Below are 22,299 nucleotides of genomic sequence, written 5' to 3' on the forward strand. Positions count from 1 at the left end.
TATAAATTCCAGACTTCACTCTCATAGCCATATAGAATTAGTTGAATGAAGCTATCAAATAATTATATAGTGTGACACTGGCCAGCTTTTTAAAATTACGCAGAAGACCCTTTGGACTTTCTTATTAACACCAAATATTCAAAAGCTGTGTTCATCCCATCAAGCTCATATATCTCATTAAAGAGGTAAATTGAATAACACTAACTTTGTTTTATTATTGTTACTCATAAATTATAACAATAACATTAATCTTGGAATATTATGTTTTTAATATAAATGAAAGGTTTTCACAAGATAGGTTGTGTCTTGAAACATTTTATTATGTATATATTTAAGGAAACATACATAAATTGTCGAAATACATTTTGTTCGTTTAACCTTTAACCTCTGGTTTGCTAGTAGACTGCATTACTGTGTCCCGAAATTATGTTTGTCTAAAAAGTGTCTCACCAACATGAAAAGTTTGGAAAGCTCTGATCTAGACTGTGCTTCTAGAATGATATTTTTTAACAATAACCACGCCTCTTGGACATTTTTTACTTTTGTAGCTGCTCCTTTCAGTTTTTTTTCTAACAATTTTTCTCATTTTATCAAAGTTTCCCTTTTGAAAATTTAGCAAGACAGCCTTGGATTTGCACACTGTTCCTCTTGCAGTCATTAAATCAAATTTGATCATAGTATGATCACTATTGCCAAGTGGCCCCACCACCGTTACCTCTCTCACCAAGTCCTGTGCTCCACTGAGAATTAGATCTAAAATTGCTCCCTCTCTCGTCGGTTCCTGAACAATTGCTCCATAAAGCTATCATTTATTCCATCCAGGAACGTTATCTCTCTAGCGTGTCCCGATGATACATTTATCCAGTCAATATTGGGGTAATTGAAGTCTCCCATTATTAATGCACTACCAATTTGGTTAGCTTCCCTAATTTCTCTTAGCATTTCACTGTCCGTCTCACCATCTTGACCAGGTGGACGGTAGTATACCCCTATCACTATAGGCTTCCCCGACACACAAGGAATTTCTACCCATAAAGATTCAATTTTGTATTTAGTCTCATGCAGGATGTTTATCCTGTTGGACTCTATGCCATCCCGGACATAAAGCGCCACACCTCCTCCCAGGTGCTCCTCTCTGTCATTGCGATATAATTTGTACCCCGGTATAGCACTGTCCCATTGGTTATCCTCTTTCCACCATGTCTCTGAGATGCCAATTAAGTCTATGTCATCATTTACTGCTATACATTCTAATTCTCCCATCTTACTACTGGCATTAGCATACAAACATTTCAAAGTTTGTTTTTTGTTTGTATTTTCATTCTGCTTTTTAATTGATAGGGATAAGTTAGAAATTTTTAGCTCAGGTTAGTTTTTAGTTACAGGCACTTGGACTATTTTTCTAATTATTGGAACCTCACTGTCCGGATGCCCTAATTCTAATTCATCTTTCCGAACCATGCGCTGCTGAGCGACTGTCAGCTTTCCCCTTTGTTCTAGTTTAAAAGCTGCTCTATCTCCTTTTTAAAGGTTAGCGCCAGCAGTCTGGTTCCACCTTGGTTAAGGTGGAGCCCATCCCTTCGGAAGAGACTCCCCCCCTTCCCCAAAAGGTTCCCCAGTTCCTAACAAAACTGAATCCCTCTTCCTTGCACCATCGTCTCATCCATGCATTGAGACTCCGGAGCTCTGTCTGCCTCTGGTGATCTGCGCGTGGAACAGGGAGCATTTCAGAGAATGCTACCCTGGAGGTTCTGGATTTGATTTCTACCTAAGAGCCTAAATTTGGCTTCCAGAACCTCCCTCCCACATTTTCCTATGTCGTTGGTGCCCACATGTACCACGACAGCCGGCTCCTCCCCAGCACTGTCTAAAATCCTATCTAGGGTGACGCGTGAGGTCCGCCACCTTCGCACCAGGTAGGCATGTTACCAGGCGATCCTCACGCCCACCAGCTATCTACATTCCTAATAATCGAATCACCAACTATGACGGCCGACCTAACCCTTCCCTCCTGGGCAGTAGGCCTTGGGGAGATATCCTCAGTGCGAAAGGACAATGCATCACCTGCAGAGCAGGTCTTTGCTACAGGATCCTTTCCTGCTGCACCTGGTTGGTGCTCTTCCATCATGAAACCTTCTTCCTCCGAGGCAGCACCAGGGCTGCCAGTCTGAAGTTGGGACTTGACTACTATGTCCCTGAAGGTCTCATCTATATACCTCTGTCTGCCTCAACTCCTCCAGGTCTGCCACTCTAGCCTCCAGAGATCGGACTTGTTCTCTGAGAGCCAGGAGCTCTTTGCATCACATGCACATGTACAACTTCTCACCGGTGGGTAAAAAATTATACATGTGACACTATGCAAAAGACTGGGAAGTTCCCCTCTTATTGCTGGACTGCTGCCTTCATCTCAATTTTGATCAGTTCCTAGTTAAGTTTTAGGTTGCTATGGGAGTAGAAATGTGTCTAACGTCCTTTAAATGTATTAGTGAATTCACTATGTGTCTGGTAGTGGCCTACTGGGGTCTGATCGGATTCTCAAAGTTTTTGTTGATGGTTTTTTTGGTTTGTTTTTTTTTGTGAAAGTGGCACCTGCCTATAAATTAAGGGATGAGCTAGGGGTGGGAGGGCGAGGGGTGGGAAGGTTGGAAAATAGTCAGTCTAACTTCAGTTAGTCAGCCAGAGTGACTCACTGCTCTCTTGATTAACAAATGTTGGTCCCTATTCAAACCCAATCACACTACCTCAACACCTTTCCAAGGTGAGTAACTGAGCTGAACTATTCAACTTTTTTACTTAGGTATACACTGCTCCTAGCTTCTGGCTACTTTTTGGGGTTTTTTTTTCAATACAAACACACAGTTTGTATTAAATACAAACACTCAGTTATTTAAAAGTCTGCAGAACACTCAGTTCTGCAGACTTTTAAAAATAAACACACTACCTACTGCTTACTAGCTACCTTATTGACTGACTGTTTAAAAATACAAACAGCTAACGTGTTTATTCACTGCCTTTCAAACTATTAAAGGCACAAACACGCAAACACACTAAATAATATTCCCAAATAGTTAACTTTGCCCTAATACTTTTAAAAAAGACAATGTCCCAAGCAAAAACTTACTGATTCCTTTCAGCCACCAGCAAGGTGATCCTGGCAGGCACTGGTGCCTGCCAGGGTACCTGGTAGGATGCTGTGGCCCAACTCCAGTCCATCATGAAACCCTTCAACAACTCTCTGCCAGCACTCCAGACTTATCCTCATCCAGGAGGCTGTCAAGGCTGGAGCCCAGGAAATCTTTCTTTTGCCAAAGAAAGTACTATACTCCATCTCCTTTGTGCCGTACATTTGATCTCCCATGGCCATTCTAGGCAGCAGAGAGCTCCCAAGCCCCAGTTGGTTCCTCAGTCCACTCCAGGGACAGAGTTTCGACTGGGCCATAGGGAGCGTAAATCAGTTGCCCATACCTAGGACAATGGACCCTCCAGCAGGCTGCATTTTTTTTGTGAAGTGGTGGCCCAGTGTAACCTTGAACCTGTGGGTTTTGTCCATCTGCCAAGGGTACCAATTAAATCTATTGGGTGTCCCACCAAATTTTCCATTGTGTCCATTTTGTGGGTCGGTAGTGCATCAGGAGGTGCTACAAGCAGAGATATCCTCCATCTTAATTGCCAGAGCAGTCAAGCCCATACCACCAGGGCAGAGAGGGTGGGGATTCTACTCCATGTACTTCCTGATTCCAAAGAAAGCAGGGGGACTCCGTCCCATCCTAGACCTGAGGGCCTTGAACAAGTTTCTAAGAAAAGGAAAGTTGAAGATGGTTTCCCTGGGCACCTTGAACCCCCTTTTTGCAAAAAGGGACTGGCTATGTTCCCTCAACCTAAAGGATTTATACACCCATATTGAGATCTTCCGAGGTCACAGGAAGTATCTCTGATGTGTGGTGGGAAAACAGCACTTCCAGAACTGGATGTTTGTATTCAGGCTCTCATCCACCTCAAAGATCTTCGCAAAATGCCTGTCCATGGTGGTGGTGCACCTCTGCAGACTGGGAGTGCATGTTTTCCCATATCTGGACGATTGGCTGGTCAAGAACACATCTCAGGCAGGGACTAGCATATCCATGCGCTTGACCATTCCGTTGTTGGAGTCACTAGGTTTCGCTCTCAACTACCCAAAGTCCCATCTCAGTCAGTCATCTCAATTGGACTTCACCAGAGCTTACTAGACATGGCTCAAGTCAGGGCCTTTCTGCTGTATCTTGAGATCTCAATGTGGTGGTGGCTCAACTGATGAAAGCTCCTTTTGAGTCTCTGCGCACCTGTGACCTGGTGTCCCTGACCCTGAAGGTCATACTTTTGGTGGCAGTCACTTCAGCGCGCAGGGTCAGTGAGCTCCAGGCCTTAGTGACTTATCTACCTTATGTTAAGTTATATCATGACAAGGTGGTCTTGGGTACGCACCCTAAGTTCCTGCCTAAGGTGGTGACTGGTTTCCATCTTAACCAGTATTTGTCCAGCCAATCTTTGTTCCTAGGCCCCATTCACACCAAGGCAAATGAGCACTGCACAGTTTGGACTACAAGTGAGCCTTAGCATTCTTCCTGGAGTGGACAGAAGCCCATAGAGAGTCCACTCAACTTTTTATTTCTTTTGATAGGAATAGTTGGGCATTACTGTTACGAAACAGACATTATCCAATTGGCTAGCAGATTACATCTCCTTCTAGGGTTATGCCCAGGCGTTACTGCATTTTTGGGGTCATGTCAAGGTTCATTCTGTCAGAGCCATGGCAGCTTCTGCGGCCCACTTGCGAAGTTCCCATGGAGGAGATCTGCAAGGCTGAGACGTGGAGTTCTTTCCACACTTTCACATCATATTACTGTCTGGATAGGGATGGCCGATGCGACAGTAGGTTCAGCCCGTCTGTCCTCTGGAACCTATTTGAAGTGTAGAACCCAGCTTTCCCAACCTAGGACCCATTGTTTGGGTTCAGGCTGTCTTCCCCTCTGTTATCAACAGCACTGGTGGTGTTGTGCCCGTTGGCATCTGGCTGGGTGTGTGTGTATCCACTTTTGTGTTGGGGAGCAGCCTGTAGTTAGGGATTCATTCATGTGTGAGGACCATCATCCCACTTGTCCTCAGAGAAAGCAGAGTTGCTTTCCTATAACAGGTGTTCTCTGAGGACAGCAAGGATGTTAGTCCTCACAAAACTGGCCTGCCACCCTGCGAAGTTAGGTTTCTCCCATTTTTTTTTTTATTTTATCTTAATTCTATGTTACGAGACTGAAAAGGGACCCCGCATGGACACATGGTATAGGGCAGCCCCGGCATGCTCAGTGTGCCTAGTCAGTTTCTTGAAACTTTGACATAAGTTTTCCACATTGAGCTCCTTCTGATATTGTCACCCATGAGTGAGGACTAGCATCCTGCTGTCCTTGGAAAACATCTGCTACCGATAAGCCACTCTGCTTTCCATTAGGGGAAGATATTCCCTGTACCTTCTGGTTCAGAAGAAGAAAGGTGCCTATTGGCTTGAGTTCCATATTCCCGGATGGAGACCCGGTGCTTGGGTATTGCAGCCCTTCGCATAAGGGGGAATTCTTGGTTTCCTTTGGTATCGTGGAAGCGTATTTTTGCATTCCCATGCAGAAGGGTGTACATTAGATGTTTCTTTTCATGCTTACAGCATCTAGAAGGTTCACCAAGGTGATCTGGCAGCTCACTTCTGTTTCATGGCCTGGCTTTTGAGAGAGGTGAAGGCGGAGACACAGGGTATTCTGAAGCTGTTACCACCTTATTGCAGGCCAGGTGACCTTCCACACCCTTAGTGTGTATGTGGATTTAAAAGATCTTCCAGTCCTGGTGTACCACTAGTGGAATGCAGTCTTTTTTTTTTTAGCCACGGTGTTGCATATTTTTTTTTAGTTTTCTGCATGAGAGTTTGGGAGGGGTCTGACCTTTTAACTCTGAGGGTGCTGGTAGCGGCATTGAGCTGTCTTTGCTGTAAGGTAAAGGGATATCTTCTGTTCACGCATCCAGTTTAGTGCATTTTCTTCGGGGAGCGAAGAATTTGTGTCCTCTGGTGAGAAAGCTCTGTCCTTCTTGATGAAACCTTAATCTGGGTCTCAGAAGGCTCCGTTTGAACCTCTGAGGAGGGCAACTATCAAGGATCTCACTCTGAAGGGAGATTTTTGGAAGCTATTTGTTCAGCCAGGAGTATTTTGGAGCTTCAAGCATTGTCGTGTTGAGACCTTTTTCTACCTATTTCAGTCTGGGGTGTCATGTATGTTGCTTTCCTTTCTGTCAAGCAGTTTTGTCGTTCCATCCTAGTCAGACTCTGGAACTTCTGGACTTTCCAGATTTGAATTTGTCCACACCTCTCACATGAGAGCTTTGAGTCTTGGAGGTCAGGCAAGCATTCTTGAGGTATCTTGAAGTTACTAATAATTTCAGGAGAACAGATCACCTCTTTGTGCTGTGGAGTGGTCCAAAGAAGGGGGTGTAAGGTGTCAAGATCTACGTTTGACTCAGTTTATATTTGTAAGGGTCGGCCTGTGTGTGCCTCAAGGGCTGAGAATGCGTTCAACTTGTTCTCAGGCGACCTCTTGGCTCAAGTCTCAACACGTGTGTCCCCCCCCACAAGAGATGTGCAGGGTGGCTATTTGGAAATTGTTGCATACTTTCACCAGACAACATCTGTTGGATGTCTGGGCTCCGGACTCCATGTGTTTTACGAGTAGGACTCTCAAGGTTTCACCCAATTTGAGGGAACTTAGGTACCTCCCAGAAGTCTTGATTGATCTGGCATATGAACAGGAAAGGAAAATTGGTTCTTACTTGCTAATTTTCGTTCCTGGAATATTACATATCAGTATTGAGACTCTCCCTTTGGGAAGGGAAAGTCCGCTCTTACTGCTGAGGAGTTGTATATAATGCAGAGTTGTGGGGGATTCAAGGCTGTTTACCTTTGGTTTCTTAGAACAAATGCCAATATTGTTGTGAATTTACCTTACTCCTACTTGTTGTGGGAGTTTGGTTGCAGGATTCTTAGTATTGGTTTAATAGTTATCATCTTGGCTTGCATACAGGTCAATATTGAGGGACTGCGGGTGGCACACTAGTTTAATGGCAGTGTCAGTAAAACTCTGTCTCCATCTGCTGGCAGGGAGGCAAAACCCAGGAATCTGCACTGAGCTGTGGTATTCCAGGAATGAAAATTAGCAGGTAAGAACCAATTTTCCTATATTCAAATATAGGTTTTTATCCAAATAACTCAAATTATCTGGATAAATGCCTTTGGCCCCAAATTTTTACAAGTGTATTGTCAGGGGTGCTAGTAAGCACTAAATACCAATTAGCCAGTAGAGAAAAATATTTAATGTTATAATATTTAGAAGCAGAGAAGTAATGTAAAAACATAACTCAGAGCTCCTGAGTTTTTACAGTCAGTTATGTCACCTCCCCTGAACTTACACACCAATGGGTTAATTATTTTATTAGCATAACAAATTTTAACTGGTTAATATTCTTATCTCTCATATGCTAATACTACTCCATTCTTGTAAGTCATATGATTTCTTGGAAGCTGATCCCAGAAGATGGAAGTGAAACTTAATGCTGACTCTTGACATTTATAAATAACCTGAAAGAATCCACTTTGAATTGACTGAAAGGTGGCATATACAGTAAATACAATAAATAACAGCCTTGGCTATTTCCACAAATCTGATCAGTTCAGTCTTATACTGTTATCTTTCTGCTTTTTCATTGCCACCAATTTATCTGTCTCCATGGAGACCCCCCTCAAAGCATCTTTATAGTACTCACCAAAGAACTGGCAATCAATGAAGATTCATTAGTTCAGAAGTCTTATGCACTCTAACAACGTTGGTCCCAAAATAATTCTGGCTGCTACAATTCTGTATTAGCTGAATTTGCTGTATTGCATTTACTTGTGAGTCCATGTATAAACTGTTGAACTAATCTATGTATCATATATCACAACAACAAGGTCTGATCTATTCAAATAATACCAAGTCTGGCACACTGATCTTAACAGAAAGAAGGTACTCTTAGAATGTTAGCAATGTATTTAGTTAACTTTAGAGCTAGATCCAAGGAGATGTTAAGGCTACACACACAATTATTTTTAGGTATTACTTCTAGGGATGTGCATTCGTTTCCAACGAAATAGGAAATATAGTCTTTATTTCCTATTTCGTTGCATTTCAGGGGGCTGACAAAATGAAAGGAAAACCCACAATTTCGTGGGATTTTCCTATTGTTTTTTTTTGGGGGGGGGGAGGGAGAAAGGGCACATTAAAAAAACCAAAAAAAAAACCAAAAACAAAAACCAACCCAAAGCCACCCCAACCCTTCAAATTTAATTACAAACCACCACCGTCCCAACACCTCAGTTCCTGGTGGTCCAGCGGGGGTCCCAGAAGTGATCTCCCCCTCTCGGGCCATCGGCTGTCAGTAATCAAAATGGCGCCAGTGGCTCTTTGCCCTTTCCATGTGACAGGGGCTACCAGTGCCATTGGTCGGCCCCTGTCACATGGTAGGAGCAATGGGTAAGGGACTTTCAGTAAGTCTTGGGGGGGGGGGGGGGTCGGGACGGTGGGGGTTTGTAATTAAATTTGAAGGGTTAGGGTGGGTTTAGGGGTTGTTTTTTTTCAGGGCGGCCGAAAAAAATCATCCCAAACTGTGGGAAAGCAAAATTTCCCATGGTGGGCCGATAATGAAGGCCGAACCAAAAGGTTCGGTCGAATCACATCTCTAATTACTTCTAGCACCAAAGGGGTTTGCATAGCTTGTTCAGGTACTTTTCTGACCCACAAAACTTCTGTTTTATTAGGATTTAAATGCACTTTATTTCTAGAGAGCCATTTCTGAATTTTATCTAGCCCTTAGTTATTAGACATACTCTCCCTTTAAATTTAAGGGATTTTCAGTTGAATATTCTATGCATAAAAGCAATTGAAAACCTTGTTTCACAACCAGATCTGTTAAAGTTCCTGGCGAAATGCCATTTTGGTGACTATTCCTTTCTCTTTCTCCTTCCAGCTCAGTAGTATTAATCATAAGTCTTATGATTCCCATACTGTGCCACCTTTCCCTAATCCTGAAGACTAATATTAAGAATTATAATCATTTAATAATATTTATCACAATGAGCTGCCTTCCATATTGTCCTGTAGATGCCTGAGAAACCTCCAAAGCAGCCCAGAGACTAAATGCACACACTGCTTAAGCTCCCTTAAAGTCAGAATCATATATTCAGCAAACTTAGGGAAAATACCTCTGCTTGTTTCGCTTTCCTAGTCATATTTCATTCTTTTGTCAATAAGCAGGCTGAATTAACCCTTACATGTGGGTGACATCATCTGGAGGCATTGAACGGACTTGTCTGTCCAAGATGATAGAGCTTTTAGATTTAATGAACATGTGCAGGGCTTCCCATGTGGGCATTGCCTCATGAGGTTCCTCATTCATTTTTTGTCTGAGCATTGCACAGATGTGTACTAAGTTTCTCCTTACTTTTTTTTTTTTTAACAAAGATTTTTCTTTTTTTTTTTGTCTTGCTGCTCCCACAGCCCTATAACATTTCCTAGTGCTTACCCCCCCCCCCCCCCCCCCCCCCCCCCCCCCCGAAAGACATTTTTCTGTCTCCTCTATTGGAGGCCTGCCTGCCTCACAAAAAAAAAAGAGAGAGAAGCTCAGGAGAAAGGGATGGCACAGAAGAAAGAGCCAGTGACCAGCGTTTTTAAATGCATCCGTGGGAAGGTAGTGTCCCTAACTGATGGCCATGAACTCTGCTACATTTGTCTTGGACTGGAGCATGAGCAACAAAATTGCTGTCTATGGATGGATGTCGCAATGCTCCAAGGCACATCACATAGAACTGTGCAAATCTCTTGCCCTGCAGTGCAGCATAGTCTTCCTTCCTAGGCTTTGAGTTCAGTGGAAGTTCCTCAGACCCGCCCACCATTGGCGCTCACTGAAGCCTTGGATCGAGTTCAGACACCTGCTCAGCATCAAAGAAAAAGAACTATTATTTTCTGGACACCCCCCCCCCCCCCCCCCCCCCCCCCACCGAGAAAGTGTCTAAGAAACATAAGCACGCAAAGCACAGTGCATTGGTGTCAGCATAGCCCACATAGGCACCACAAACACATGCAGAAAAACACTCACTGCATGGTTCTGCAATGCACCTGATATATGAGGCCTTGAGGAAGCAGAAGCAAGCTGTATCAAAGCACCTGACGCAGACAAGATAGAAGCGAACTATGCACCAAAAACTGCAAAACAGTTGATGCACCCTGAGGCTCCTAGCTTTGTTTCATTGGCACCTGATCCTTTACTCTTGAGTTCTATATGCAGGCTTGCATGGCATAGTGCTCATGCAGCTGGCACCTCCATTGTAGCAGTATTGAAGCCGCTCTCCTAATTCTTTGAGATACTGATATCTCTATGCAATCAGAGGTCTAGTCTGCGAGGTCCTCTAAGCATTCAGCTCCAATCAAGCATCCGATTCTTCAAGCTGCCTTGCCTACTCAATTGACCTCCTTCCCCTGTTCAGCCTAGATCTGCAGGGAAAGGGGTCAGCTTGCCCTTTTCCCCTCCATTCAAGAGGGTTTCTCCTCTGCTCGCAGAAGGTTTTCATGTTGCGATGACAGACCCTTTATGCTGATTGGGCCCACTTACTTCTAGCATACTGCACACCCAGATGCTGGAACCCATCTTGATATCTGAGGAGGATGTCCCAACATCCACAGTCAGTCACTTGAGCAAATTACCATTTCCTAGCGTGTAGCCAGATGGACTCAGGACCAATGGGTTATGTGCTCTTCTGCTAGCAGATGGGAGACTGAGTCAGATTTCAAAGCAGACGTCACTCTAGATAATATACCCCTGCAGTAAGCTCAGCTCTTCAGTATTCTCTTCGAAAAGCTATTGGGGATATATCTTTGCTCGATAAACTTGATTAAACTTCATTAAACCTGGTTCAACTGATTCAAGACTGGAGACCGCCAGTGCATTCAACCAATTAACACAGACACCGGACAACTGTGGGTGTCTTGAACTAAGGGTGGGCAGCGGCTTACCCGTATCTGCTTAGTCTCTAGGTTCGCTTCAGAGGTTCTCCTTCTCTGGGGCAGCCATGGCCCCCAACATTTGCCTGCCTGTATGTTTCTAAATTTGAGTGTATTTTTCTTTATCCCTCTCCTTTTTGCAACTTTATCCTCTCATGATATCCGTTATGTAGACAATATTTGGAATGGCACTGACATACAATTTTTTCTTTTCATTGATTGGTTAAATTCCTGTAACCCTAACCTCAAATTTACTGCTCATATTGATCACCATAAAATTCCTTTCCTGGATATTCTAATTTCTTTTGCATATGGTGATTTTTATACCTTTTTTTATAAGAAACTAACAGATGATAATATGCTACTTTCATATAAAAGCTGCCACCCGCATTTTCTAATGGACAACATCCCAGTTGGCCAATTTTTTAAGCTACGGGGAGTATGTTCCACCCATGATGAATTTTTTTTTCAAGCCAATTCCATGTTTTCTAACTTCCTTTCCCGTGGCTACCCTTACCGTGTTATCAATCATGTGTTTAAACAAGCCCTTTATTCTAATCGTGACCTACTTTTTCCTCAAATCTTCCCCTGATGACTCTGATGCTTTCACTTGTTTTACTCTTTTCCTGCCTGTCGCCATATTTGTAATATTATACGACGCCATTGGTCCTTGTTCTGTCCCATTCCCACCTTCCAGAAAAATATTTATTTTGCCTTTTGTTGTGGGCGTAATTTACGTGACTTGTTGGTGTCCTCTGAATACCGTGAATCTATTTCTTCACCTACCCTGAACTCTGGCCATTTTCCATGTGGGAAAATGTAAAGCATGCCCTTTCTAGTTATCTATTTCTATTTTCATGCATCCTTCCTTTCACAATCCTTTGCAATTAAGATTAGCTTCAGATTGTAGCTCCATGGGTGTTATCTATCTACTTCACTGTCCCTGTTCTCTTCTTTATATTGTAAAAACTTCCCACATGATCCGCTCTCGGATCTATGAACATTTATCATGTCTTTGTCATTCGTGAAAATGCTCCACTTGTATGGCATTGGGCTGAGCCTTGCAATTCATTTAAGGATCTATACTTTTTTTTTATTGAAAATTCCCCACCCTATTTGATGGGGTTTCCACTTACAGATACTTCTCCAACATGAAGTTACATAGATTCATGTTCTTAAAACCTGACCTCGCATGGCTCAATACCGACCTGGATTTTTCAGTTTTCTTTGAAGTCAATTCTTTTGGTAACCCTTACATTGTATCTCCCTCCCTTCCCCCTTCCCTTTACTTTTCCTTCTATTCACATGCATACGCATATTCTCTGACACTTGTTTACTATAATCCCTTTAGCACACATGTCTCTTAAACTTTTTAACTCAGCTGCATTTATTCTGCCTTCTGAAGGCTCTTGACTGTTTTCCCCTCATTGACCTTGCTTTGATTGACAGTTTTATTATTACTGCCTTTAACATCTCTAACAGCAGGAGTGTGGTGATGTCATATGGCTAACAGCCATAATTGACAAAATGAGTCATATGACTTCTTTTTGGTGCCTTTAGACTTGTCATTTAAAACCTCTGTTTATCTGGGCTTGCAACTACTCTGTTCTCTAAAGGCGTTGCTTGTAAATATTTGGTGTGTCAGCTCTTTTGATCATCTTCTTTTATCTTAATTTGTTTATGTATGCCTCTGGTCTTGCTTCTGTTATCTTACCCTTTGTTTTCTGCTTTACCCTCAGATAAGCTCTGTTTTATTAAGCTTTGACAGTCAAATGCACCACAATAATGAAGAGATGTCACTAAGGGCGGTGAATCTGCATACCCCCAGACACTGACCAAAGAATTAGCATCATACACTGACAGCTATTTAACCAACATGAAATAAAACCCTGCCCCAAAAGTATATCCCCTCAAAACCCAGACACAGCCAAATATGTCATTGGTGATCAAGATAAAAATAAACCAAGCATTACAACAGCCAGTAAAATCAGGAAACCATCACTGGAGAACATTTAAATAAAGACTGAGTTCTATGAGGCAAGGTTTGCAAATACATATCCCATATTTTCAGAAAAGATTTTTGCTTGATAGGCCAATTTTTTCAATGTGATATTCCATAGCACATAAGTGAAGTAAAGCTAACTTCAGCTGAGTAAGCGTAGGTGTTTCAGACAGAAAACAATTATGTAGAATTCTCTTTTTTGCTAAGAGAAGAGTTTTGCGCACCCAAAGTTTGATATCTATTTGCAGACACGAGCATGAAAGTCGTCTAACAGAAAAGGTTGAACTTCTAGAAGGAGAACAATCCCACCTGATAATTTTTTAATGACTCTGATTTGTAGTACTGCCAAGGAGTAGCAGTGTTGAAAGCACTCAGCCAGCCAATTGGGCAAGGTTTGCCTAGCAACTGTGATGTCCAGGTTATTTGGATCATATGAAACAAAGAGCTGTGAAAATCGATGATGTGGCTGCATCCTCCTTTTGTAATTCGCTAAAGCTCTTTTGTAGTCTATCACTTGGAGGGTTTTCTCTCCCTTATGCATGTGAGACCTATGACAGAAAGTTGGGAGCACAACAGATTGATTAATGTGGCAGACAGATTACCTTTGGCAGAAACTTGGGATGAGTATGGAGAACTCTGCTGTGGAGAAACTGTGTGCATGGCGGATAGTGGACAAGAGCCTGGAATTTGCTTATCATAAACAGTGTTTTCCATAAGGAGCAGGATGAAATAGCCAAGAAATCCTCATGCTTCTCCCTAAAGTTGATTATACAACTATCCTAGCTTAAGGGACAGACTGAGGAGGCTCACGAGGCAACACTTGCATGGGAATTCCTGCACATGATCAATAGAGCTAAAAGCTCCATTTTCTTGAAAAGACAAGTTTGTTCGGTACTGCCAGATAACATCACTCACATGTAATGGATTATTCATACTGCTGTGTTCAGAAAACACTTTATAGTAAGCAAACTTGCTTCTCTAATTTATCAGCACTCCAGAAAGTGCAAAGCAGCCATCCAGTTAGTGCTCAGTCTAATTCGGTAGTTCTCAGCCATTCATGACTACTGTACCGTTTGAGATGTCATATATTACCCCAATGGTCATAAAAATTCAAAAATCACAACACATACTATTTTTACATTTTAAGGTGTTATTTGGCTCTATTTATTTAGTCTGCATTTTAACTGCTAAATAAAGTATGCATACAGCAGGCACTGCCACTTCTGAATTCATTCCAACCCTAGCAAGAAGCCTCTAGCAAGACTGTCAGCTCACTCCATAATGGTATTGCTAGGCCATATGATCAGCCTCAGTCCTTGTGCTACCACCTGCATCACTTTCAATGGATACTCAAATTCAGTGGGAGCAACTTACCCAACCATTTTTATCTCTAGTAAGAATAACCGATTGGGCTTATCGTTCCCTTCATTGAACAATAAGCTTAGGGACTTCCATTCCATCATGTTCAGCACCAAGTGGTTTTGACAACAGATATTTCAAGCATAGGTTAGGGAGTGCATACTCTAACTCCACACCCAGGGCTCTTGGACAATATAGGAAAGATCTCATCAGATCAGACTGCTGGAACTGAGAAGAATCTTTAGTGTTCTCAAAGTGTTTGCCAACAGGATACTGATCCAAATGGATATAAACAAGATAGAGTGGGATTTTACATCCTCTACAGAGAAGCAGTATCTCAGCAGATGTTCCTGTCAGCAACATATTTACCAGCAGTGCAGAATGTATTTGCAGACAAATTGAGCTGTTACTTAGAACCGCATGAATGGTCCTTGAGGAGAACATCTTCCAACATTGGGCAGTCCCAGAAATAGATCTCATTACATTGGAAGACAAGAAGCTTAAACAAATTCTACTTCAGAAGGCCAAGCCATCACAGTCTAGCAACAGATGCATTCAGCATACAATGAGGAACAAGTCTCCTTTATTCCTATCCCCCAAGACTTAATATCCAAGACTCTACAAAAGATAAGTCAGTACACGGCCTCCATTATCCTCATTGCTTCGTCCTGGCCTTACCAAATATGGTTTCCTCATCTGTATTTATCTGTAAAAGATCCTATAGGTGTTTCAGAAATTCCTTCCCTGATAACACAGGAAAGTTCTTACCTGAATATCCATTCCCTAGCACTGACGGCATGTAGATTGAGTTCTAGTTAGTGAAATCATTACTGCATCTGGAGAAATGAAAAATATATCTTGATAGTCTTCAGAAAGGAATTCACAAGAACACATTTTACCTAGAAAAGATTATCTGGTGTGTTCAAGAGAAAATTAATGCAAAACAGCATAAAATCTTTTGAGATGTAAATCCAAGTATTAAAGGACCATGATAATAAGCTATACTGGTATATCACCTTCATAGCTTCATATTTAACCATTGGACCTAATTAAACAGTTTTTTTTGTTTTTGTAATTTTTCATTATGCAAATACAATTCTTTTAAAACATCTTCTGAATTACTTCTTATTTATAAATCCACACATGCACAAAGGTTATAACAAACCCAACATGTGTTTCGAACCACAATCTGCGTCGGAGGTATCCTTCATTGAATTCTTCACGTATTTCATTATACTCTACAGCCAGATAAAGTCCCTCATGGTATCCGGATCAGAAGGCTTTGTTTCTAGTAGCAGTAACATCTGCTTGAAGATGTTTTGAGTTCTGAAGGAACTCAAAAATGAAATTTCAGATCTATTAATTACAATTTGTAACCTATCATTAAAATCATCCATTGTACCTGGAGGGTGGCCAATGTAACCTCAATATTTAAAAAGGGCTCCAGGGGTGATCTGGGAAACTACAGACCAGTGAGCCTGACTCCAGTGCCAGGAAAAATAGTGGAAACTATTAAGATCAAAATCAGAGTATATAGAAAGACATGGTTTAATGGAACATAGCATGGATTTACCCAAGGGAAGTCTTGCCTCCCAAATCAGCTTTTTTTTTTTTTAGGGGTTAATAAACATGGATAAAGGTAAATTGGTAGATGTAGTGTATTTGGCTTTTCAGAAGGTATTTGACAAAGTCCCTCATGAGAGGCTTCTAAGAAAACTAAAAAGTCGTGCGATAGGAGGTGATGTCCTTTTGTAGATTACAAACTGTTTAAAAGACAGGAAACAGTAGGATTAAATGGTCAATTTTCTCAGTGGAAAAGGGTAAACAGTGAAGTGCCTCAGGGATCTTTTCAATATATTTATAAATGATCTGGAAAGGAATATGATGAGTGAGGTAATCAAACTTGCAGATACAAAATTATTCAAAGTAGTTAAATCACAAGCAGATTGTGATAAATTGCAGGAAGGCTTTGCGAGTCTGAAACATTCTGCATCCAGATGGCAGATGAAATTTAATGTGGATAAGTGCAAGGTGATGCATATAGGGGAAAATAACCCTTGCTGTAGTTACACAATGTTAGGTACCATATCAGGAGGTACCATCCAGCAAAAAGATCTAGGCATCATAGTGAATAATACATTGAAATTGTCGGTTCAGTTTGCTGCGGCAGTCAAAAAAGCAAACAATGTTAGGAATTATTAGGAAGGGAATGCTGTATAAACAGAAAATGTCATAATGGCTCTATCGTTGTATAGTTGTGATAGAGAAGGTACAGAGAAGGGCGACCAAAATGATAAAGGGGATGGAACAGCTTCCCTATATGAGAGCCTGAAGAAGTTAGAGCTGTTCAGCTTGGAGAAGAGAAGAGTCGGCTGAGGGGGGATATAAAGGATGTCTTTAAAATTATGAGAGGTCTAGAATGAGTAGATGTAAATCAGTTATTTACTCTTTCAGATAAGAGGACTAGGGGGCACTCCATGAAGTTAGCAAGTAGCACATTTAAAACTAATTGGAGAAAATTCTTTTTCACTCTGCACAATTAAGCTCTGGAATTTGTTGCCAGAGGATGTGGTTAGTGCAGTTAGTGTAGCTGGGTTTAAAAAAAGGTTTGGATAAATTCTTGGAGCAGAAGTCCATTAACTGCTATTAATCAAGTTGGCTTAGGGAATAGCCATTTATATTACTGGCATCATTAGCATGGAATCTATTTACTGTTTGGGTACCTGCCAGATACTTGAAGCCTGGATTTGCCACTATTGGAAACAGGATGCTTTGCTTGATGGACCCTTGGTCTGACCCAGTATGGCAACTTTTTATGTTCTTAAAGAGTTAGCGAACTTCAAGTTCTTGCTTCCTGTTCTCCCTGTCTACAATTTTTCCATAATAGGGGAGGGGTTTTTTAATGTACTCTGAATTCTTACTTAAAATAGTTTTAGTTTTTCACATCAGTCTTTCATACTTCTCTGTTTCTTCTGAAGTTTAATGCTCATAAGAAAGAACAGGTCGTTCATACACTGGACTGTGCCAAAGCTTTAGCTTACTACCTAAAGTCAACACCGCCCCACCGGCAGTCTGCTTGAATGTTTCCTTTGATCCAAGTAAATTAGAAAATGCAGTAACTATAAACTTTGTCAAACTGACTGACTGCATATTGCACTGCTATTAATATAGCAAGACCTCAATTGAATGTTCCATTCAGAGCCATGTAAACATTGTTGCCCATGTTCACTCACTTTCAATTGAAATATTTATTTAATTTAAACCACATATATACTGCCTGTACCAAGGCCACTGGTGATGTACATAAAAACATCCATAATAGAATAACAATAAACTTTTAACATGCATAATAAATAACAGGGAATAAAAAAAAAATTGCAGCAACATCTGTTCACATCTTTACCTCATTATTGTCCAAACAATAAATCTGAGACAATGTCTTGGTCAAGCAGTTCAAGGACGTCTCAATTAGTGGCAATGGTAAACCTCTAATCCCTGCTCCCCAAACTGTATACCAGTCCAGGTTGCCCTCAAAACAAAGTTCTTAGATAAAATCAAGCAACCTTCACCTATGGGATTCCCCACTTGTGTGGCTGGTCCATCCTGCTTGTTGACAGAGAAGAAAGCAAAGTTGCTTATTTGTAATGGGGGGTTTTCATAGGATAAATCTGATACACACACTCACCCAGCATCCTGGGAGATTTGACTCCTAACTCTGTAACAGGGTTCATAAGGTGAGCAAATCACAAATTCCTGCACATGCTTGGAAAAACCTGTATTTTTCCTGAGCTCTCGGAGTTGACTGTGTTGGCAGTCCAGAATATTGTTGCCCACTTGTCTTATTTATCCTGCTATCTGTGGTAAGCAACTTCACTTTTGTTCTCGTCGACTTCCAGCCTTCACATCTCGCATCCCTGCTTCTTCCAATCTTGCTGTGAGGAGCAGCAGTAAAGGAACTACCATAAGTACTTGAGTAGCCAGACTCAGGAGAGACAACAGGTACCACTGTCTGCAGCTGCTGCAGGGTCTTCCTCCTATCCCTCTGCAGGCTTCACTTTTAATTAGGAAGCCCATGCAATAAGAAGAAATGGCATGGAATAGAAGGAAACTGCAGCCATGGGGACGAGAAGCATAGTTGTGTTCATTACTCTGCATGGTACATTCTGCCTCTTATATTTCTGTGACCGGCTGCTGCTATGAGACGGGGATATGCCACAGATGTACCAAGAGGCAGTACAAACTGGTGCTGGCAGTGGATCACTGAAAGCAGCTACTGCAGCAGTGGCAAGGTGGTTGTCTCCTGCAGTCCAGGCTCTCCTTTGTGTGGCAGCAGACTGGTGATGCCCTCTGATAGGCTTCCAAGTACCCCCCCTCGGAACATGTATTCCTGGTTGAAAACCATTGGTCCAGTTCTCAAATTCTACTGGAGTTTGGTGGGAAAAAGCATTGAATATTTAACATATTTTCAGTGCCGTTATTTTATCCCTCAGAAATGTTCTTCCTCACCTTAATCTGAGAAGATAATTATTTTTACCAATCCAAACAGCCTGCTTGGTTGCCTTCAGAATATTTTCTTTATCTGGGGAGGGCAATTTTCAAACAATTTGATGTGGCTTATGTATCTGTGCTGTTTTACTTTGGAGCTCATGGCTGGAACTCTGTTTAAGCAGCTCTTTAATTTTAACTTTTGTGCCCCAGATGAGGACTTGGACAGTCGGGTGAAGGTCAGAGTCACTAAGATAAAGCCTGGCAGTGCACTGCAGAAGGAGATGAGAGTGCGAGAAATGAGTAGTGACAACCCCCAACTGCGACACGTGGAGAATGTGGTCAAGGAACTACTGGAGAAGGAAGGGCTGAAGGCGGAAGGTACAGCTGTATTATGGGCAAAAGCCAAGGCTGAGAGAAGCTTAAATGGTGCAGCGAACACTAATCCGCCAAGCCAGACTGGCTAATGGTGATCAGATCAGAAATAAGAATGCCTTGTGGCATAACTTTTACCCGAAAGGTCATTATCAGCTAAATTTAGACTCTTCAGGTACTATTAGATAGCATTAAGCTGACGTAAAAAATAGCCACTGCTATTACTAGCAACAGTAACATGGAATAGACTTAGTTTTTGGTACTTGCCAGTTCTTATGGCCTGGATTGGCCACTGTTGGAAACAGGATGCTGGGCTTCATGGACCCTTGGTCTGACCCAGTATGGCATGTTCTTATGTTCTTAAGTACCCAGTGCACAGAGCTTTATTTTAAATACTTATTACTCAAACTCCAGTCCGCCAAAATGACTCTTCTTTCTTCTTCGCCATTAACCACTGCCATATTGTCCTGGACAAGACTTTATTCCAAATTTTTGGTGCGTAAGAGCTGAAAGCATAAAGTAACACTGACCCTGCACCTTGGAGCCATACTACCTTAAGTTCAGGAAAAAAAGCTAAGGCATGGCTTTTAGGCAGGCCTTCCCCCGCCTAAGACGCACATCTTCAGCCCAACTTCTTAAACCCCCAACAAGGGACTGTTATATGCAACAGGTCTTGGAAAGTATTCACAGATGGATTTTCCTATGCTGGATCTCGGCGCTACACTAATTTGACTATAAGCTGTTCTAATGCCTCTGTTCATTTACATTTCTCTCTTGCGACCAACTTTGGGGGAAAAAGCAGAATATTAAGTGCTGATAAATAATATCCTAGACAAGTTAGTCAGTTCATAAAAACATACATACATATCTTACACAAACTATTTTACCAGACCCTAGTGCGAATCCAGTTTGTTTAGATTAACCCTGCCCGCACCACACTGTTGAGGAGACTGCTGTAGATGACATTTCCAGGCAATCAAGCAGACCGTGATTAGCCTTCTGTCCCATGGACATATAAGGTAAGACTAAGCATAAAAAAGCACTGCAGTTTAACATTGAAATAAAACATTCTGAAGTCATGAGACTAGGATCCTGCTTCATCTGCTGCTGCTTTTGGGTCAATTCTGTTCCTGAAGGAGCCGCCCTACTAACTCAGAAGAGCTGAAGCAGGCTGGTAATTCTCACTGGCCTTTCTGTTAAGTTATTTACCAGAGACAGATGGCCTAGGGGGTTTCATTTATTACCTTGCATTCCATCTTATTTTGACGCAGCTGTATAGAGGGCAAAAGTCAGCATTTTGTTGCGTGACACTGATTTAGCCAATCAGAAGACTAGTTTAAAAAAAAAAATTATATTTCACAAATTTGTTTTGGCCATGTATATGATGCCCTAAACTAGCTCGGTTTTCTTCACTTTCTGCATGGCAGCACTTAAAAGTAGTGATGTTTTCCTGCAGTTGATGATCCCTTTTTTTGTAAGATCTACTAAGTGTGTAGTATTCTGTTCCCATAAAGAATTTGGAATGCTTATCGTAATAGTGAGTATTTTTATAGTAAGGTAAACGCTTATCCTTTTTATTTATTTATGTTCCGCAATTCATTACTGAAAAATATTCAGGCGCTCTTATACATATAATCTCATAATTAACAGATATTTAATTAAAATTTGACATACATGATGTCAATTAAAAACAGTCCTGTGGAAATCAGAACTGAATGAAACTAATGCTGAATTAACCTTTTCCATCTTTGGCTTCTAGGGAAAATAGAAATCAAGATTGTCACCACAGGAGGCTTTGGAGATGAGGATGATACGCACTGGTTGTCAGACGAGGACACAAAGAACTTAAAAGATATTTTCTTTAATATATTGGTGAGCAGCTCCATATAATTGCGGGTATCTTCCTAGCGAGTACTGCGATGCAGCATGTAGAAATGTCTGGCTTTGTTATCCTTTGTCTGTCAACACTAGACACGAGTGTCTCTTTTCTGTCCCGCAGTACCAGCTCTAACCGTGCAACGTAAGTAGGGTCCCTAGTTTCTTGCAATGCCACAGAATTTTCCAGTGTAATAGAATGGCAGACAAGTTAGTACCTGTGTATCCTGTCCCCTTCTGCTGCTTTCCCAACCTTCCTCCAAAGATGTTCCTGCCACCGGTCTTTCACTTGGGACCTTTCTTTTTTGCTGCCACTGTTTTCCTGCTACCAAAGCTCCCGCCTGTCAGCTGCTGGGTACTGTGCCAACCCTGTGGATAGGTTGTTTGGTTTTTTTTTTTGGGGGGGGGGGTTCATAATTTAATCTTAAATTTTAAATCAAATTAAACACAAACTCAGGGAAAATCATAAATGTCAAAAAATAATACAATATATTCAAAAAAAGAAAACAAGTCAGATCTCTCCATTATAATGGAACACACCATACATAAAAATTAAGAAAAAACTAAACCCAAAGGGGCCTATTCCACCATTAATTAAGCCTCAAACCATATCAACTGGATTTTTCTGCTATAAAAGTTTCAAGATGGTCAGATACAGAAAAAAAAACTTATTACCCTGAAAACCCACCAAATGCTTACAAAGAGACTTTAAATAAAAAGAAGCCCCTAAAGAAATCACTTTCGATTTTAACTGAAGGAAAACGTTCCTCTTAGCTTGCGTCTCTTGCTACCTCAGGGTAAACCTGAATCTTTTGCCCACAATAGATTTTTCTTCTGTTGAGATGAAAAAAAGCTTCCTTGTCAGCATCAGAATTGAAGGAAACCACAAAAGTAGCTCTAGTGGAAGTGTTCTCTTTATCAGGCAGATAAGTTATTAGACAACTGAAAAACTTATCAGAGAAATCTGCATAATCTCATTTGTATATTTCCTAAATAGTTCACTACTTGAAAGAAAATGAGTTCTATAAAAATTCAGCAATTGAGGATTCTTAGGTCTTAACTTATTCTCCGTAATTTCACATTTTATAACAAATAGCCACATTATCT

General features: G+C 41.4%; 1 protein-coding gene across 2 annotated transcripts in view; it reads left to right on the plus strand.

Moving 5' to 3' along the window:
- The window catches only part of OS9 (OS9 endoplasmic reticulum lectin), a 146,676-nt gene that overhangs the window by 108,657 nt on the left and 15,720 nt on the right, over positions 1 to 22,299 (plus strand). The window contains exons 13-14 of one of the 2 annotated variants that reach the window (XM_029594908.1): positions 19,156 to 19,323; positions 21,077 to 21,189. In XM_029594908.1, the coding sequence (XP_029450768.1) occupies positions 19,156 to 19,323; positions 21,077 to 21,189 (281 nt within the window). The remainder of the gene's footprint in view (positions 1 to 19,155; positions 19,324 to 21,076; positions 21,190 to 22,299) is intronic. The other variant, XM_029594910.1, reaches the window with a different exon arrangement.

This window comes from Rhinatrema bivittatum, chromosome 3 (assembly GCF_901001135.1).
Source record: "Rhinatrema bivittatum chromosome 3, aRhiBiv1.1, whole genome shotgun sequence".
Classification (NCBI taxonomy): Eukaryota; Metazoa; Chordata; class Amphibia; order Gymnophiona; family Rhinatrematidae; genus Rhinatrema; species Rhinatrema bivittatum.